This window comes from Helicoverpa armigera, chromosome 11 (genome assembly GCF_030705265.1).
Source record: "Helicoverpa armigera isolate CAAS_96S chromosome 11, ASM3070526v1, whole genome shotgun sequence".
Taxonomy (NCBI): Eukaryota; Metazoa; Arthropoda; class Insecta; order Lepidoptera; family Noctuidae; genus Helicoverpa; species Helicoverpa armigera.
Window position 1 is genome coordinate 8,326,664 of NC_087130.1, and position 21,599 is coordinate 8,348,262.

General features: G+C 34.2%; 1 protein-coding gene across 2 annotated transcripts in view; it reads right to left on the reverse strand.

Annotated features, from left to right (window-relative positions):
- Nucleotides 1-21,599, reverse strand: part of LOC110378378 (low affinity immunoglobulin epsilon Fc receptor) — a 76,096-nt gene that overhangs the window by 22,935 nt on the left and 31,562 nt on the right. The window contains exons 2-3 of one of the 2 annotated variants that reach the window (XM_021337605.3): nucleotides 15,081-15,389; nucleotides 4,483-4,545 (exon numbers count right to left, since the gene is read on the reverse strand). In XM_021337605.3, coding sequence (XP_021193280.3) covers nucleotides 4,483-4,545; nucleotides 15,081-15,389 — 372 coding nt within the window. The remainder of the gene's footprint in view (nucleotides 1-4,482; nucleotides 4,546-15,080; nucleotides 15,390-21,599) is intronic. The other variant, XM_064036878.1, reaches the window with a different exon arrangement.

Consider the following 21,599-nt stretch of genomic DNA (forward strand, 5'->3'; position numbering starts at 1 on the left):
AAGTGATTTCCATTTATGCGTGTAGAGTTACACGAAAATGGTAATTGCTACGATTTAATTTGTTACAACTGCTCTAAACTCTGTTTTTTTTTATTTTGATTAAGCAGTGACGAATAATACAATACAATTAAGTAAATATATAAATATGTAAGTAAATATACAGGTTATAAATTTAATGTACTTAGGTACATAACCAATTGATAAGGTAGGATTTTATCCTACAAGTTTTTACCGATCTAGATCAAGTAATAGCAAGTCTAACACCTATATAAGTTTTTATCTAAAAAAACATGTTGTAAGAGTCTGAATTCCTTAAATGCTTTTGCTGTTACGAAACTTACGCAGTTGAGTCGTTTTGCCAGATAATTCTAAGTATTACCCGATTCAGAAACCTCTTTTTTAATTTTCTTAGAAAATTAAATCAAATGAGCTAAACAATTGCAAGAAATTTTATCACCGCTCAATGGGATGTTTTATTTACAAACAATATATACGGAGTCATTTACAAGTTTATAAAAATATATACTGCATGTAAAAGAGAGGTATTTGCGTTATTTACTAAATAACAAGACTTTTCGAAACGTTCTTTTATAAAAGCGAGTATTTCCCTGAAAAATCGCGACTGATAACACATTGACATCATGCAGGCAGAGATGTCACGGAGTCACCGTGTCACGACGAGTGTTACGAGTAGGTACCTGACACGCGTGTCCTTATCATAATCTAATGACAGTTCCGCGTGGCGTGTCAAGACTTCAATCGTTTATCACACGAGCGCATCGTCACCGCAGAAATTAAAGAAAGTTGTGGTGAATGCATTTTTTAAAGATTGTTGTAGAAGGATAATAATTAGGTAATTAAATATTATTTTTCTGTGCAGATGCTTAATGTTGACAATAGTAGAAATTACAGCGCGCCCTCCGGTATGGAGGAGAGATTATTCTTCTTAAATAAACAGGTTCTACAAATGTAAAATCTGAAAGATTTTTTCAAACCAGATAGTTCCTTTCTGAAACTGGTGTGTTCAAACCAAGCTTAGGTATATACTCTTCATCACCTTTGTAATATTAATAAAGATGTTCATAATTTATCCAACTTTTAGCTCCCCGATGCTTAGTAGGTCTCATACATCAAATTGCTGTTCTAATGAAAGACTAAGATCCCCTCCTCAACCGCTAATCTCTAGCTGATTGTTTCCGAGTTACAAACCCTTGCGACGCAAGATTTGTGAAAACAATCTCGTTTACAATATCTGCTGTTATAAGCGATATAGACACAGTTTAAATACATCCTCTTGTAAACAGTTGTGAAGCTACGTACTAACGTTCGTAACAATGTCACTCACACACGCTTGTGTGTGCTCGATGCACGACACTCAGAACTGACAACACCGATAGAAACTCGTCAATGCCCATGCGTGAAAGGGGTTTTGGGGGTGCTGCCCTTTTGTAAATTTGAGATGAAAAAGTGCTAAAAACTAGTCTACTTTCAATAAACGTTTTTGACTTTGACATGTATGAGTGACATTTTTACGAACGTTAGTAAGTAGCTTCACAACTGTTTACAAGAGAATATATCTTAACTGTGATAGATATGAAAACAGCTGGTTGGCTCCGAAACAAATGAGTCGCACGAGGGCGTTACTATGGTTTCATGGGGTGCATAACAGCCGCCATTTCCCATAGCAGATTGCACACCTACTGAGAGTGAATAATCATAACCGAATATCGTTATATCTTAGCTATTTGATATGAAAGGTAAAAATTAATAAAGTACTCTATTTATACATATACCTACCTATAATGAAGTGGAAACATTTTTTGTAAGTTTGTTTGTTTGTATTGTAAAGGATCCGAAAACACTGAACTGGTTTAAAAAAAAATATTTCTATGTTTGAAAACTACGCTCTTCCCGAGTAACATAGGGTATATTTTATTCCGGTATGGGCAGTAGTTCCACAGTAATTTGTAGTTTAAAAAAGAGAAGACCCCTTAACCACGAAGAAACCAAACTGCAGCAGCGAGTAAGAAATTGAAAATCCTGGAAAACCACAGAGCATTTCGCGTTCATTAGTCGCTTGGGAGTACTAAACTAACAAGTCCGACTACGCGGAACTTCAGTAAATTGTACGTAAATGTAAAAATATAAGTTTTAAAGCTAAAAACTTACAGTGAGCGGTCGATCGTAAGGTATGTGGATTTGAATCGCAGAGCATCGGACCGAATGGCCGGCGATCTTCGCGCCCTTGACTTTTAAAAACAGCATGTAATTACAACGAGAAGTGTTGTAAGCTGCGTATTATATTTTGGATTGCCGTGGAATCTTTGTGAGAATTTTTATTTTATAGCTTTTTGTTGGGTAAGCTCAGTTTTGAAACAATTGGAGAAAGCATTTATACGATAAAAACCTATGTCGATATCAACATAACCCTTGTTTACTTAAAAGTATTTCAGCATTAATATTTATTTACTGCGTAGAGCTACGCTAAAAGCAAACCTTTTAAAAAATCTGCATCCTCTCTAGGATAACACACGAACATTTGGACAAGTGCCAACGAAATTCGTTCATAATTCATAATTTTTCAAAAGAGCCTTTGCCGGTTCGCGAGCTTTTTAATTTTTCATGCGTCATTCGGAGCACAAAAAGTATTCGGTCCCGGGTGGTTGAATAGGCAACCTGGCAACCTGATATTGTGTGCAGAATGCATGAAGGCGGTATATCGAAGGCCGACGATACTGGCTAGTTCAAATGTCACTATGCGAACTGGCTGGTCCGGATGGTCCATTGGCACACGAACACGTATAAATTATAACTATGCATTCCGAATTTGAATATTCAACGTTGATGGCATTTTTGCTCAATGATATAGATGCCAATAAAATTCGCTGCGGATTAGTCATTCGGTAGATGTCGAATAAAGTCATGTTTTATCTTTATTTGAACAATAAATATATTTATACCTAACTAATTTTACCTAAAACATATAAAATATATAGTATATTGAATAGTTTTTTTATTGTTTTTAAACAAAACATACACGTGACTAAGTCACACATGGACCTACAAGTATCTCCAAAAGCTGTCTTACTATTTTTGATTCACTGGTATTAACATAGTTTGTCCTCTAACACTTCGGAATGCATTTTAGCATAAAAACATTTTATTTTAGATCATTCTTGATTCCTTGCTATCTCAGATAAATCTGTGCAATATCGGATCGTATTTAATTAATGAGATTCTCACAGGCTCTTGAAGCCAGTCAGCAAAAAACATATCCTTGTGTTGTGGTCGGAAACAGGGCGGATCGTTACATGTATCCATAAATAAGAACATTGACAGTACAATGAAAGACTGAACATCGTCGACTCATTGTTGCGGAGGATAAAAAAGTCAATTTCAATAAGCCAAGAGGAAATGCAGATTTGTAAAGGTCGGTGTATACAGAATAATGTAGAGTGTGCAGATGGTTTTAATTCATGAAAGTAACGGGTTGTTTGCTTATCTTGAGAGGGATATTTATACTGAGGTGTGAAGCATCTGGTACGTAGATCCTTTCATATTGTAGTTCTACCGAGCTACTACAGGGACTAGCTTATTTTTGAAACAAATAAATTCTGTAACAAACTACATCATTTCTTAAAAATAACATGATATTTCCTACAATTCACTATTTACGATTAACGATTCTTATTGCCATATAACGATAACCGAACCATTTGCAGATGACAAATCGCCGATTTGACCAATGAGCGGCAAGTATGCGGCTGATTATGGTTTAGTTATAGCGCACCCTTAAACAACATGCAAATAACAAAGCACCCTTACAAAACTTGAGTCACATCCCCCACATACAATTCCGTAGCTCAAAATACAAAGAGTGGAGAATTCAAAATAAGGTTTGCAACATAAAGTTCGTTCGACGCAGTACTCATATTCGGTGTACTTAGACCTTAATATGCGAAAGTGGCTTTGTTCAGCGAAAGGCTGGCGCAGCGAGCGTTGCTAAGAGACGCGGATTGTACTATTGTGAAATGTTTTTTTTTGAGAATAATAATGTTCATGGTATTTTGGGTACTGTCAATCATTTGTCAGAAATATCTGTGTCATTATTTTAACTACACATGCTTTGAACTTACTTTCCTTAGTACTAGTACCACTAGTAGTTCGATTTGAGAAGTTCTGTCAAATAACCCATTGTAAATGAAGGCTTCAGCTACGCGTACTATAGGCTACGTTATATCCGTAGTTGTCTTTTTAGATGGACAAAACTGAGGGAAACAGCTGATTGATGATGAATGATGCGTGTGTGTGTCTTAAATGATCATACAGTTATTTGGCAATAAGATTGAAATTGAAAGAGGGATGTTTTATCTAAGATAGAAGTACGAAGTAAGAGTGGAACAAATGTACAAGTACATTTCTCATGGATTTAGAGAGAAATATGAGCCAATAAATAAGTAGTAATTATTTTGTTTAGCTTACGATTATAACCACTCGGTTCCAAGTCAGCCTCAAACGGTGGAGTTGAGTACTTTTTACTCCTACCTGAAACAAAGAGAAGAGAACAATTTATTATTCAGGTAAAGAATTGGAATAGTATGTATGAACATTTATTACTAAAGTCAAAGGGGTTTCTGGAATTGTTACAGTGTTGTACTTTTTCAAGTATATTTTAAGGCTCATAGGATCAATCCATATTCTCTTTGATCTACTTCTACCTCTCCGTCCATCAACATTCATACTTAACACACTCTTTGTAGCATGCGTTTTCATCACATGCCCATACCACTTAACTCATATATTCATTTTTCTGTCACTGGTGCTACTTTCAGGGTGCTTCTGATATACATAGGTACTTCTTCCTTACTTCATCCATGCTAGTCACTCCAAAAATGAAGCTCAACATTTAAGACACCTAAAACAATGAATGAATAATAATTTTATCTATCATAATTATCGAACGTCTAACATCTTCAAAATTTAGTGACACTTGACCTTTAGGTTAGGTTTAAGTTATGATTCGTTTCGCCTATATTTTTATAACTAGAATATTGAAATTGATCGGTTACTGAAGTGCTGGGTTAACGAGGATAATGTTTATTGTAGTTTTGAAATATTACGTGGTTTTGCAGTGGAATAGGTTTGAGTAACAATAGAAATGCAAGTGTGTAGGTAATATATTTTTTTCGACATTTAAAAATAAGTATTATAAGTTGTTAACAAATCCGCGGAAAAATTAAGTATCTTCTCAGCTCCAGGTGCCTATTATAAAAAAACTATAAAAAATAAATATTTGTATTAACTACACAATATCCAAACTTCCTAGAAAATTTAACGCTTTCCAGTTTCATAATTAATTATTTTGCTATATTCCTGCTACGCTATTGTAACATTGGTATCTAGCTACATGAGAGTAGCCTGAATATTTTTAATAAGATTTTATTTGAAATATCTACGTAAAAATATATTGTTGAAAAGTTGAGAAATATCGTTAGTTTTCTCATTAATTCAAGGGGAAAGTATTAAAACCACAAAAAAACATTGAATTAAAAGTTTTTTGGTTTTAGCAAATTAACAACACGTAGTCTATGAATTAGTAAGGCAATCATGAAGTATTTATTTGAAGAGTGTCAAGACTATGGCATCACGCAACAGTATTCAAGGTCATTTGTTATAAGGTCAAGCAGTAACCAAGGTTAATAAACGATAATATTCAAATGTAAGATATACTCATCAATCTTAGTAAAACCGCAAGCGAAGCATAATTACCGAATTATCACTGAGATCACCTTTCCGTAAATATCATCAGCCTAGCTATTTCCCAATTCAATTAGTTCTTAATACATCATCGGCTGACCACCAATATTTTGGAAATACCCACTCAAATTTGGAATGTCCAAGACAAAAAAAATACCTTAACCACAGACAATTTTTGGAACCACATCTTAGGACATTTAGTTCCAAAATGTTGTTTTCTATGAAGTGAATGAGCCATTCAGATGTTACTGATTTTCTGACTAAGAGCATATTTTTACGGATTGACGATTTCAGGAGCAATTTCAGATGCACTTGAACTGAGCCCGGGTTTACCTCTACCAACCTACTAGTTCTCTTCAAAACAAGTTAGTCACTTTGAAAAGATAGAACGAAACTTAAGAAAGAAGAGAACGAAATTTTACTTGTCATATTAACTTGCCAGGATTTCGAATCCACATACCCAGTTTCTGAACGCCGTAACTACAAGACCACCAATACACGGGTATCTAATTATAGTTCATTCAGTTTGAACTTTGACTTTCATGTGGCGCCCGATTCGTTCACATAATCGGAGTCTCACGTTTGGCACTAACCTTCATACCTCGTGCTCCAATTTAAACTTTATAAAAGGTTTTCAAGGATAGGTACTCGGTGACGTAATTATTGTCTTCAATTGAAGATTTTGAAATAACTAAATAAATACTATTGAATACTGTGCCAGGAAAACTATTGTAACTGTCTACGAAGCTGTCTACTAATATAATAAATAGGAAACCTTGTTTTCTTTGTTTGTACCCAAAGCCTCCGAAACGACTGAACCGATTTGGAAAATTATTTCACTGTTGGAAAGCTAAACTCTTCCCGAATAATATATTTAATGTATTTTTTTATAACGGCTAGTTTAATGTAAAAGGAATTAGGTATCCGTAGGTCTTTAAAATGATTTCCATTTCACAACATTTTCTTGCTTATTTATGACAAAGTACTTACACTACAAGCTGAATTAGAGAATGTAAGAACAATATCCCTGTTATATAAGAATAGTTCCTATTCCTACCAGTTCCTAGTCGGCAGTTAGCTTTCTAAGTGCTGACTAAGTTTGTGCGTGCAACGAGGAACATGATGTTGCAATACTGCTCTAGGTATTTCGTTCCATTTACTATTGTTGGATTGCTCAAGCAATAACTCAAAGGGTAGCTTAGTAAGAAGAGCATCATTAAAATGCCAGCAGCTTTTATAAGAACTTTTAGGTACCTACATAATCCATTGCAGATTTTCTTCAAATAAAATCCAGTAAACTGTAAAAGTGCTTTCCAAAAAAAGGAGTACTGCAAAATTCAGAGACCGCAGGAGTTATGACTTTTTGTACTCCAAATAAACGGGCTATTGAATAAAGCGTTTATTTCACTGGCTAAAAGATAATTTTGTGAGCTAAGCTAGTAAATGGGGGCTCATTCCTCGCTCAGCTAGTAAACAGGCCACAGGCTTGCGAACACTGCGGGACAGTAAAAATGGGTCAGTGAGTTCTAACGACGCTCCTTTTTGCACTTTTTTGCCACCGTCTTTCAATGTTGCTGAGTATAGAAAACTTGGCACGTTGATACGGTATCTCGGGGAAAATGTAGGGTGATAGTAGAGCTTGATTCTCAAAGTTTAAAATACTTACAATAGTTATTGTTTTTTAACATATATGGAACTAAATCCTTAAAAGTTGTGGCTCAACGGAAAAGCGTAGATACAATCTTATAAAAATAGTTGTGAATCAAAAAATATGTAAATGTAAAATGTAGGCTTCCTTGATTCACAAAGATCGTTAGCAACAAAACTAATTGATTAACATTTTTTATTCTAAACTTAAATTACGTCATATGACCTAGAAAGCTTCTGAACACTTTTTTATAGCTAGAAAACGTGACTGAATAATGCATTCGTACCGAAAGGCTTCGGAAATAAAAACGCTTGTGCGTGCATACACGATCACGTAACGTCATAATTCAGTGCATAATTATGCATGCTCGCACCTGCATGCTTGTTTGTCCCGGTGAGCATACCGACCTCCTGTGAGGCCTTTTTTCATGCCACGGAGTGTAAACATTTTACCTTATAAATTGAGGGAGTATTTTCAAGCATGAGTGAGGCTGCAATACCATCTGCAATTCTTTTGAAAATACGTGTGCATTTTTAAATGTCTTTAAAAAACTAGGGTCTCAATTTCATCTGTTTGTATGTACGTTTTTGCGCATTTATCTCACTTTTGGCTGGAACGATTTGGATGCGGTTTACAGCGTAATATTTGTCGGTTTTATTTGTGAAAAAGTTTTTGTATAAATAATTGGAAAGAATAAATCTTCGGAAGCGATTAACTAACAATGCTAACATTTTTGAGCAACAAACGCGAAGGTAAGTTCAGTAATTAATTATTGCGCAAGGGCACTGAAAGTCAGTGCCGTAAGTTCAAGCTCAGCTGCGGTTACAGGCCATTTGAGATAGCTGGCGGATGCACATTACTATTTAGGATGGCAGATGCACGTTAGGCACAATTTAAGGTGGTCCTCAAATAAGCTTGCGGTACGTAGGTAATTTAAATAAAGATAAATATGACCAATCTCAACTCTACATACTATGTCGTCGCTACATATTCGACTTGTTTTGCGTATTTCGATACTTTTTCTAAGAAATATTTTCTATAATCTACTATTCTAATCTTTTGCAACCTATAATGATAAGAATTTTACATCAATCATGGGGAATTATACCTAGGAAATGCGACTTATAAAAACTGCATTTTATTTCCCAAATATCTATTGTGACTTGTCAACTTCTCGTTAATAGTTTTCCTTCTAGAAAATCTTAACGTCACCAGAAAACATCATCACATTTGTAAGTGAAATAAAGTTTATCTACCGATCTCCAAAAAAACCTGTCAACTGCCGAACTGCCATTTATGCACAAAAAAGTGATTGATGCGTGTACAGGTTTGTAAAAAAACTAGCTGTATTTTGCTCTTTACGGCAAGCGATGGTTGGTTCGTGACCGGTAGGACCAAGGAAAACAAAATGAATAGCAGAGATGTCATAACGTTCAATCTAAGAACGTAGTACGCCAATATGCAGGTTTTCGGGGAATAAGAACTTTACTAGCACCGCCTTTACACGCCTCTAAGGAACCCACCCATTATTTTAAAAATTAAATCACCAATCAATTAAGACCTATCTTCGACAGACTGGTTATATTTTGACAAGGAACCCAAGTCTCGTTAGCTCAGGTAACTGAGCTTGCCTATAAACGTTGCTTGACCTACAAGAAGGCGCCTGACGTACCTTCCTTATGGCATCTCTGCTATCTTTTCTTCCTCCGTGGGTAGGATATAGGATATACCTAGTTCGTATCTGCCCTAAATCCCACGGACTCGATACCTGAAATTGTCTAGCTTGGTGCTATGGTAGGTGCTCATTGAACCGTTAAAATAGAGCGAAGTTTCGTTCAGAATTTGTATTTTTAAAATTGGGAATACTTTTCCCCGACAGTCAAGGAAGGGGATCTCTTTCATTTTGTTTTGTCGTCTTACTGTTTGGAAGGGTATAAGAAAGGTAAATAAGATTTTAAGTTTGTAGTAAAAGTTAATTTAAACCACATATCAATAAGTGTCAAAAGGAATTATTATATTACCCTCTCGTGTAGTGTGGATTTCCAGCTTGTTCATGGTTTTCTATTTATTTAAAAAAATATTCAGTTTTATTAAAGTAATTATAAAAGTGGATATGCTGGAAAAGCTTTCATTAGAAATAAGCAGTACCTTTGTACTATTTTATGTTACTTTTACTTCTTTCAAATATTTACTGTGTACATAAATGGTTACATAAATAAATAGCCGTGAATCGAAGGACATCTTACAGCATTGTGTGATCCGACTATGGCTCTCCTACCACTTGAAGGTATACCTACACATTAACCACAAAACCAAGAGTAGATTATTAAAATTAATTAGTGTCAAACTGCTCGCTACTAATACTTCATGCGAAGGTTAAGTATCTATTTGTCAAAATATTTAATTGAATACAGATGAGATTATCATCAATTCAAAAATCAAAAAGAACTTGCGGTAACATCAAATTATATTTTGAAACAATTCAATTACGAAATTAGTAATCCGTCAAGGGCAAATTCGATACTCATGATAATAATACTTTAATCGCTATGTTGTAATTTTAAGATAAAATTAAGTAGAAGATGCTAACGACGCGTAGGTTTTACTATATCTAAAGAGAATAGTGTAACTGCTAAAATTCTATTTCTTTTACGCACTTCTCCGAAAACAGCTGTACCTCTAACACTGTTAGTACCCGTGATTTTCTTACAGAAAATTGGAAAATGTCAAACAAACGCATTGTGAACGATGCGTTATTGGATTTTTACTGACTACATGAAAAAGCCATCTCTGTTTTTCCAATTAGCATAAATTTCCCTTTAATTTGCAATCAGACATGCAGCGTTTAATCCCTTACGACTAAATTACCTTAATTTAATATGAATGTAGAATGCATACGGTACATTCATACATGTCAATTTGTAAAACACATTTCGGAGGCTTACCTGTATCGATAAACCGATAAACGTTAACTGCGAAATCTGTATATGAGAGCGAAATATCAGATTAACAGCATCGCAAATATACGTAAATTGGTTGCAACTGAAAAGTGTTGCAATTTAAATAGCTGTAAATGTGTTTAAAAGTCGATATTTATCAAGTGGACCGTCAGTTTGCTCACAAATCGAGTTGAGATTATCTCGTGATTGCGTTATGGGGACGCCCAACAGGGATGAAAATAAAGTTTCAGGTAGCGAGAGATAGAAATTAACATTTTGCTGCAATCCATTTACTAGTGCGAATGAATTTAATGATGCTTTGTGTTGTGACCTGTTGAGTACGTCGAAATGAAATGTAAACAATTTTATTTCACAAGTATAGTTTGATAAATTTATGGTTCATAGTTTTTCTTGTCGAAGAAAACTGGAGAAGTATCCACAGAAAAGTTATGGAATTGATTAATTCATAGTATCAAAAATTACCTAAATATTGCTTGAATAGGTTTAACATTAGCTATATTAATTTTAGTTATTCCCAATTTGTCATTAGTACCGATTGGTCACCAACTATTTTTTCCATACACCAAATCCCAATTGGTCATTCGAGCAAAATAAATAATTTAATATTTAAATTTTGAGTTCCGATTCGTCCCCCGCATAAAATTTCACGTATTAGAGTACCGTCAGAAATAAAAGAGTTAGAAGAAATTTTAAATGAAAAACTTCGATGTAGGTATAGCTCTCATATAAATATAATAAAATTTACATTAAAACACAGGTGAAGACAACATGGGCATTTTATAAATCCGAAAATGTGACTCGATACTTTTTGTGCCGGTAACAAAAGTACCAGGGGCCCATAACTAGCAAAGAGATTGTATACATAAAAATGATGAATGATGGTGTAAATTGGTATGTTTACCTACAATTAGGAAAAAAACGTAAAATCCTGATACTCTTGACTGCTATACTCCTGTAAGTTATGCGGTCCTAGTACACGGTGGGCAGTTCCATGGACACTCGTTGATTGGTATATTACTCATCTGATTTATGCGATCCTGGTATTTTGGTTTTGGCCGTGCGGTGTGTGACGCCGTTGAAATCGCGATTTTATTAATAGCGTCTTGCCATATTCGGAAAAAACATAACCAAAATAAATAAAAAAAAAACATATTACAATATTGTAAAGCTTATCTTGTTGACAGTACTTTTTACAAAATAAAGTACGGATGACCAATTGGGACTAAGCAAAATAAAATATTTTATTGAATGACCAACTGGGACACGTTTTTTATGGATGCCAAATCACTAAAATGACGAATCGGGCATAACTCATTAATTTGGTGGGTCCGCACCTAATTAGTGAAACCAACCAATAAACTAAAATCACGGAAATAAATCACTAAAATCCTGGTCATTTTCATATTTATTGAGTCATAAAATATATTTTGATTTTCGTATAAAAACGTGTTTTATTGCAATCCGAAGTAAATTATTGAAATGTCATGTTTTATTTGTTAACAACAAAATAAATAATTTTCTGCAAAATCAGTCATCATCAGTTTTTGACTTTTATATATTTCCTTTGTATTTTACCTACTTCTCAATTTATAAAGCTTCTTAGATAGAGTCTTGATAATTAAGTATTAGTGTAGGAATTTGGTGGTCGTTTCTTGTTTTTTGTCGGTTTTAAATGTCAATATAATATTGGTATCAATGATCTTCCAAGGTGACCAGTGAAATGTCACACGTATGACGACACTCATTTTCATAATGATGGTTAATTTCAAACAAAAGATATGTACACGTTTCTATTTCAATTGTTGTTTTGTAAATACAGACAATTTCATTTAGATCTTTTAAATGGTTTCTTTGTAGACTCTTTGAATACGCGAAATAAATACTTATTTTCAATTTTTCAAGGGGGTGTGGTAGCTGGTTTTTTTTATTTGACTAATACTAAGACTGTATACAATTATTCTCTTGCTATAATACTGTACTGGATTAAGGTGCCTATAGTTGTACCCTAAATCCTTTATACATTAATTTCAAGAATTTGACAGAAAAGTTTTATTTTATTCTGAACTTTCTTGATGTTCTTTGTATTTGTATTGTCTTCAGAATAAACATTGTAACTAGTATCTAGATTCCTGGTTAATGAACTTGGTGGCCCAGTGCACGTTTTAATCTTTATGTATCGGAACATTATGCTTTTTTATTTCTTTGTAGACATTATGGCTAGGGTCTACACCCTAGTACTGGCCAGTGGCAAGCGTTGAACTTTTCAAGGTGAACCTGAGAGGTGAAACACCTGGGTATAACCAGAATATAGGTAAGGAGGTTTTATTGTTATTCCTGGGGCTTCAATTAAAGGAGGCTGGTTTTATGTTTAAGATTAAAAATAGATAAACTCCTTTTAGGCTGGACGCATTGGCAAGAAAGAACCTTGCTTGTTTTTTTATGGTTTTTATGATAATGAAAATAAAGTGTATTAAAAAGTGCATGCTTTTTTGGTAGCATTTAAAAATTAATACGTACATAGCGTTATTTATGTGGGATTATTTCCGTTGTTGCCGTTGGCAATATAAGCGGGGCTTGCAACTATAATTTTGGTAATAAAATTGTTTGCACTAACATTATATTTTCCGCTCATCCAGTGCCCAATTATATCAATGCTGCATATTGGTTCGGTTGAATTAAAACGAACGCAACGAGTTCTCATGCGTTCGTTTTGTTTTATTTAACATCTAATTTCGTGCAAATGTCAGATGCTGACCTATAGCCGTGACCCGTGATTTTCTGATAATCCTACGTATGAAAAAAGAAAGATCACGTCGAAGAGGTAGGAGAGGTCTATTTTTACATTTTTCGTCATAAAACCTGCTTGGAAATAAATGTGTGTTTTTTTTTATTTTTGAACTTGTCAAGTATTAGATAATCAGGGGATTTTTTTGCAGGAGTTTTTCAATGGCATCTCGCAGTTTAGCCTATGAGGCTGCTTATTGCTTAACCAGAAAATTCCCTGTGGATGCCTAGAATTTACCAGCCACAGGATTTTAACAGGACTGAGCTTTAACAGTTCTTTAAATAATCCGATAAATAAAGGGTAAGCAATGTTTTTTGGGAGTACGGTTAAGTTTATCTATATAATTATTTTAGCCATATTTATTAGACAAGATTAGTATAGTTAGGATAGTCGTGGTGGCCTAGTGGGTAAAAGACCAACCTCTCAAGTATGAGGGCGCGGGTTCGATCCCAGGTCAGGCAAGTACCAATGCAACTTTTCTAAGTTTGTATGTACTTTCTAAGTATATCTTAGACACCATTGACTGTGTTTCGGATGGCACGTTAAACTGTAGGTCCCGGCTGTCATTGAACATCCTTGGCAGTCGTTACGGGTAGTCAGAAGCCAGTAAGTCTGACACCAGTCTAACCAAGGGGTATCGGGTTGCCCGGGTAACTGGGTTGAGGAGGTCAGATAGGCAGTCGCTTCTTGTAAAGCACTGGTACTCAGCTGAATCCGGTTAGACTGGAAGCCGACCCCAACATGATTGGGAAAAAGGCTCGGAGGATGATGATTTATTAGACAAGATTGATAATTAATAATGTGAAATAGATTCCCATTTAGAACTAAGTGGTTCGGTGCAAAGGCTAATTGCAGTGGAATCACGATCAGCTAGGTACTGCGTGCATCTTGAAGTGCAGCTTAATGATTGGCGTCCGTACGAAATATAAATTGCATTTATCTTTTCAATAATTTGATACATGTTCCTAAATGGTATACTAGATGTTAAAGAAATGCCTATACTTATGTTATGAAGATGAAGAGTCAGAGTCTTCGCTTATTTGCTTGAACATGCTAATCTCTAGAACTACTGACAAAAATGTAAAATTGGTGTACCTAATAAAGTATATCTATCTATCTACTAGTCCAATTCTTCAGCGTTGCTGTAGGCTACTTTTTATCCGGGTGCAGTGAAAACTAGTGAAATTGTAAAGTTCTAAAAAAACAAAAACACAAAAAAAAAATGTTGCATCACTCAGATTACAAAGCCATGAACTAAAAAATATTTTCAAGTTTTTGATTATCAGTTAACATTACCACATTTTTGGTTTAGTAACCGTCCTTATCAGTGAAAGGTCTAACCGCAGATTTCAAAGATTTCTACACACACGAGTATGTACCTATAGGTATTTCATATTTCCTTGAATGAGTGAATGGTTAAGGAAACATAAAGCAATTAAGCAAACACGTGATATCAAATTGACATGAATATGCAATTTTATATTTAAGTTTGTCTTTTTCGCGGTTTTTTGTCCAATGTTGACTTTTCACAATTAATCAGTCTGAGCGTAAGATTTCAAAAGCTAACGACCGCATGGCAAATATTTGGTCAAACGTTTGTCCATGTGTACAATATTTGGGTCGCGGTGTCTTTGACATCTTTGAGTACGCATTGCGTATTGTGTACTGTATTGACAAATGTTTGATCGTTGTTCGTTGGTTCAGAGTTTACATGGTCACAAAATATTGCCTAAATTGTTAATTGGAACAAAACCTTCCGAACTGTACTTGCTGTTAATTTAAACTTTAGTCAATAAAACCTACATAGTTATGAAAATATTTAATCACAGCAGGTGATGGTTAAACTTTCAGTTCTCATTATATGTTAGTCATAGTCTTGTCTAGATAAGACATACAGTGTCTATCAGATAGCTAAGCCATAAAAAAATACCTTGAGTATCGTAAATAGAATCAATCTGCTCGCTCTCCACACTCTGCAGACTGTCATCCTCTTTAATTTCCTGTTCCTCATTTAGATCCTGGTTCTCTTCCTCCAAGTTCTCTTGGTTCTGTTCTTCTTCTTCTATTTCTTCCTCTAACTCTGGTGGTCTCGTCGCCGGGACATTGGCCATCCTCACCGGCAGTATGTCGAGGATCGAAGGCGCTCTCGGCACGTTACTCTTCAGCCCCAACTTCTTCTGGATAAACGCCTCCAGGATCTGCTTGGTGATCTTGTTCTGTCTCTCCAGTTCGTGCAAGTCTGCGGAGAAACGAGAATTCAGATAAAAATGACTGCGCGATATATTTTTGACATTTTTGCATCTTCTCTCGTCAATTGTTTTATGACAACAGAATTGGGGATCAGGACTTTAGGTTTCGACGTCATTTTTATCTGGTTCTCCCTTCTCGGGGACCGAAAAATGGGCTAGCGATATAATATAGATACTTATACATAGTTATTGTTAGGTACTTATAATTAAGACATGATTTTGGAGAGGCTAATCAGATGGGATGGCGTAGATAACTTGTTTTAAAAAGGAAAATGATTCGATATATTTATTAAGACTTATACATTAATTAAAACGTACTGTTTATGTAATAGAAATAAATGTGGATCGACTTAAAAGTAATTAACGGCTGCTGCGCACCGACAAGACAACAAACACCCAAATAAAGACTTATCGCACTTTCTAATACAAATTCAATTTATTAATAATTGATCCCAATGTCCATTGAACACTGATATCAAAAGCTATTGTTCTTCCGATACAAATCTAAAACTCTTTTAATGGAGATTTCTTTTTGCTTTCTCCAACATTTCAATACACATCGATAGGCATCAGGAAACAACGCAAGAATGGACACAAAATGGCTACTAAGAGCAAACGGAGCTTCTTACGACGTCTGTTAGCACCATTCATTACAACACAATGGCTATATCACCCCTTAATTGTTTTGCCAATTGTCTACAATCTCTGAATGTACGGAAATCGTGCTATTAATTATAGGGCGCAGTAAGGACAGCTTAATTGCTTAAGCTACTTGAAACAGATGCACCTTCAATTGTTTTTTTGGCGAAAATGGCTCAAGGTCCAAAGGGCTTTTAATGGAGTATTGTTATGAATTAGTTCCATTTCCATATGTGAAGGTCGGATGGTAAGTTCTTTGTATGTGATTGAAAAATTGTTGCGGATAATCTGATAAAGATCCTAAAAATTCGCCTTGAATTGGTTTAAAATTGGTAAGTACTTCTTGAATATGTGGTAACTTTGACCTTTTTGAGGCAGTCAAAACTATTGCTCGTTTCACTATGTTACCAACTGCACCGAGGTAGGTACATATTATACCTTATAACCTTACAAAAATACAGTAATTGATTTTTATTTACCTATAACGATACCTACAATGTCTTGGCGTGCCAAACGGGAAAGTTTGAGGTGACTTAAAGGTGATATTACTAAACGATTCTAATTTGGCAAAATTTACCGACTACCTAAATGATCTTCCATCTATAACTGTTTTGTTGTTCTAGAACTCTATTTGGAGACAAAAAATAAGAAACTAAAGTAAGTATCATGTTTTTTTTTACTGCTCACTAAGACCCAATGAAAGGTCAAAAACATACCTGTTCCTTTATGGTTTATTTTTAATACCTTATAGACACGAGACTTTTCCATTGAATAATAATTACTTCTAAGATAGCTATTAGGTTGTTAGAAGCTTTAATTTTTGTCATAGTGAAGTCGGTGCTTAGTCCACCTTATTATAAAACGTGGTCCTAAGAAAGTACCTTCTTTACTACTAGGTTTATCGTCTCAAACAAATAAGTTCTTAACCTAGTACTAAACCGGATACTTTTTAAAGTGACGTTTTATAATAAGGTAGCTCGGGTCTAGGAGAAGATCTACAAGCATAAAAATATTGATGACTATGGCCTGTGGCCACTTCAAAACCTGCTGAATGCGTAACGATTACAACGCACTTTCACAGTTTAATCTATGAATACACAGTAATCTAACAGGTTTATTATTCAATACCCATCAAAAAGTTTGGCTACAGCTTCCTTGATCTACTAAATGTGAAGATTAATACAATGTAAGGTACCGTTTCATTAGAATTCGATTATGTAATTATGTATGTAGATTTTCCTCATGCTGCGGGTTTCTATAACCTATTCAGTAACCATCCGTTGTTTTGCAATTACATATTGAAAGACGTAAATTTATAGGCAGTTAATGTCAAAATTCTATTTCGGATCGCAAATTAGCGGATAGATATGTTAAAGAAATCCACTGTTAGCCAACAAACCAACCCTACTACAGTTGTATTATCAAGTGAGACTTGTGATTTATCATCTTTCTTATCCCGTGGGACCTACGGATGGGGATGATACATCCCCTTATCCTTACCTTCACACCCCTGAGGGATGGGCAGAGCCGTCCAATGCCAATTATTACAATTATCCTTGACATTCACTCGATGTTATTACTTATTATCTAAACTAATATTGTAAAGAGGAAAGATTTGATTGTTTTTGTTTGAAATGAATTGGCTCTGAAATTACTTGACCGATTTGAAAATTTGTTTCACTTTTGGAAAGCCTTCCCCGGAGAAATAGGCTATACATACATATGCCCGGACAATAGTTAGCACGGGACGCGGGTGACACCGCATTCAACATATTGTACCCATCTTATCGAGATATTTTTTTGTTAAATTGAAAATATCGCAGGAATATTTCCATTACCAGTTTCGAACAATATTCTTTCCAATTTATGCGAGTAGATAACACAAGTGACATCAACATTCACAAATGAAACCACAACGAAGCAATTTATGTAATGTAAAATGTACATTTTGCAAATGACATCACATTTGACTTCAATAAACCGACAATATGTTTTTTTAAATATTACATTTACTATATTCCATTACTAATATAATAAAGAGGATTTTTTTTATTTGTTGGTTTGTACCCTAAATACTCTGAATGTACTAAACCGGTTTGAAAAATTATTTCACTGATGGAAAGCTACACTCTTCTCGTAGGCTATATTTTAGGCCAGTATGGACAGAAGTTCCCACGGGGTGTGGGTGAAACCGCTGGCAGAAGCATATAATTACTATATAATCGAAAAATACGTTATAAAGTCGAAGATTACTTTAAAAAGTATTATTTATGGATAGGAAAAAAACTCAGAAGGAATACATGATAATTTTACTCATGAATGACGATCGAGTAATCCAGTTTAATGAAAATACACAGACAGAATATATACCTATGTATTGCCGACATAAGGAAATTGCATTTTCATTATTGAAAGGACGTTAATAACGATACCGAATTGAGTTATCGAGCGATTATTGGATCGAATAAAGTATTATTATGTATCGATATTCTTGTTTAAAAGTGTAGGCGTATCTTGTTTTAAATGCGGAACATTGAAATTATTATTGTTTGTTGTGTTGTGAATTACAGTGCAAATGATGACATTAATTTAAATTGAAATTTTTAATGCAATTAATGAAAGTCAATTATATCTTTATTTATTTAACTTTTTGAGAATTTTTATTGAACAAGATTTCGAAAAATAAAACATTGTTAAATAGGGTTATGCTAAATTGAGACTTAGCACATGAAAAAATTACAAAAAAGCTTTTCGGAGCAAGCAAACAACAGTTTAATTCAAATAAAATAACTACTAAGCCTAACTTTATTAACTTTAATTAATCTTGCCCTGGTACATACATATACGTAAATATGTTTACTTCACACATACACAATAATCCACGTAATATATGAAACAAAGACATAAAAGACCAACTGTCTGTATGTTCGTGTCAAACGATCGTAAATAGTCACAGTCGCGCCCACCTTAATACTCCACGACACTCTCACCAAGTAATTAAGGTGCTTTTTCAGTTGGCCACCACTTATTAACGCAGTACAACTTGCTATGTATATGTAGCATAACGGTTTGTAGCAAAATGAACTCTGTTAGACTTATTGTAAGGATGCGTATTGTGCGGTTTGACGTCTATTCATGACGAATGTTTGAAGGAATAATATTATTATAGCTTCTTTTAATTTCCTTTTAAGTAATTTAATAAATAATTTTCATAATTCAAGATGGTTGATTGAACTCAAAGTTAATGCTGCAATAATTTATTTTAATTATAATTTCTACATATCGAATATTAAAAAATATGTATATATGGATCGTATCATCAAATCTAATTAATTTGTTTTTTTTTTTCTCTTGTAAGGTTGTTAACCTTATTTTAAAATAATCAGTGCGTTGACTCTATAAATTCCCGTTGTATTTATTAAGAGGTCATAAATTAGTTAGACAGCCTATTTTGTAAACAGTCCCGGAGCAAAAAACTAGTTCTAGGATACCGTTACCAGGAGATAGGTTATTGACATAACCTGAGATAGGCCAATACACCGCATAATGTAAATTACTTATAATATTATGCAAAAGAAATGTGTCCAATTAATTTCACAAACAAAAAAAATTAAATGCTTGTTTGGGAACGGTATCTATAATAAATTATGGATTTAAAATAAGAATTCTAGGCTATAGATATATGATATTTAATTAAAATGTTTTCTCTTAGAAAATTAAATATGTTAAATATGTATAAACATTTATAAACTTAGAATTGACACTATCAATTAATTTAGACGAACATGTGAAGTAGGCTTTACGATTTATTTATTGCTTACAAGCAGATATCTGAATATCTCCATACAAAGCCAAAAAGAGTAAATTGCAAGGACTCAATATACTAACAATCTGCAATCTGTCAACTTTTTTAAAGTTCATCAATAATTTGATCAACGAGAACCAATCTATCAATCTTTTGTTCCGTATTCTTAAACTTATTGCTGATTTGCGATTAGTGCTGCTACATTTAAGAGCTCACGTAGGTACACTGCAAACTTTTAGTCGGTCGATAGATTGTTTAGGCTCATAAATCAGCATGAACGTGAATGGTACTACGCACATTACAAAGATCAAGCAGGTATTTAGCCGGTAGGAGACCGACAGAAAACATCGATTGGAATCAAGCATCATCATCTCCCGAGCCTTTTCCCAACTATGTTGGGGTCGGCTTCCAGTCTAACCGGTTTCAGCTGAGTACCAGTGTCACATTGGAATAGAGCAATTCATTAAAAAAAAAATTGCCAATTATCGGGTCAACTGTCGGCCGACTGTTTAGTCTGCAATGTGCGGGTACTCTAAAGCTTAGATTAATAACTATACAAATGTAGGTCAAGTGCATAAAGTAAAACTAATCGTTTTATTGTCTCGGAACTAACTGTTATCTGGTTCAAACGCCGGAACTTATCTGAAACGCATTTTGCACAGATAATATACGTAATGGATTATTGCGTAAGTTTGGCACGCTTCGAAAATAAAAAATGTAGCAGAATTTAATAATTTATATTAAAAAAAAGTTGAAGAGATACTGGATTTTTTTATCAATTGTCTTTTTACGAAATCTTATACTTACATACATAGTTTAATTTGTGGCTTCTTATAAAACGAATTATATTTAGATACTTTTATGAGAACTAAGTACGTCACACACAAGGCTATATGATGCCGGGATGATGTAGTTAGATATTTAATGTTTTAGTATGAAAACCATTAAGTATCCACTACAGTAGGTAAGTATTTCTTACAGCATATACATAATACATAAGCGAAAGAATCCATAAATATGTACAATTTTCATGTGAAAGAGTAGTGTAGAATTTAGATTAACCCTAAACCATTTATTTTACAAGTTCATGGAGTATATCAAGTTCATAACGTTTAGTTTTTCTTCAATGTTGTTGAAATTAATTGCTCAATAGCGTGAGGTCGGTGACCTAATGTAGGGCGCGCTAAATTACTGTGACCAATCGATCATTTTATATAGTTATACAGCTTTAACATTGAATTTGTATGTTTCTAATATTATTACTATACCAACTCTGCTATTAAAAGCTGTTTTCCGCGATCCTCCCACCCCTCCTTTGGATAATACTTTCCGTAACTGGATAAGATGTAGTCGGTTATCCGGGAGTAGTGTAACTTCCCAAAACGAAAGAATTTTTGAAAACTTGTCAAACCTAATTCTTTTGCATAATAGATAACAAGTCTGAGTTACAAGAACAATTTTAGAACAACTACATAGGTATTTCAGAAACTGTTAAGTAAGTAGAACAGTTACGCTTTGGTTAGTTACATACAAACTGACATACAAAAGCCTGTTTAAAAAATGCCTAAACTGCTATTTATTTATCATTGTACTGACGACGTAACCTTACTTTCATTGAAACAAATCTTCAAAACTTGCAGTTCTACAGCTAATTATAATGGCAAAATAGCAAAGTTTAAAATAACTAAGATACCAGCTAAAACATCTGAGTGGTAATCGTTCAATATGGTCATTAGTATGTCATTACCATACTGAT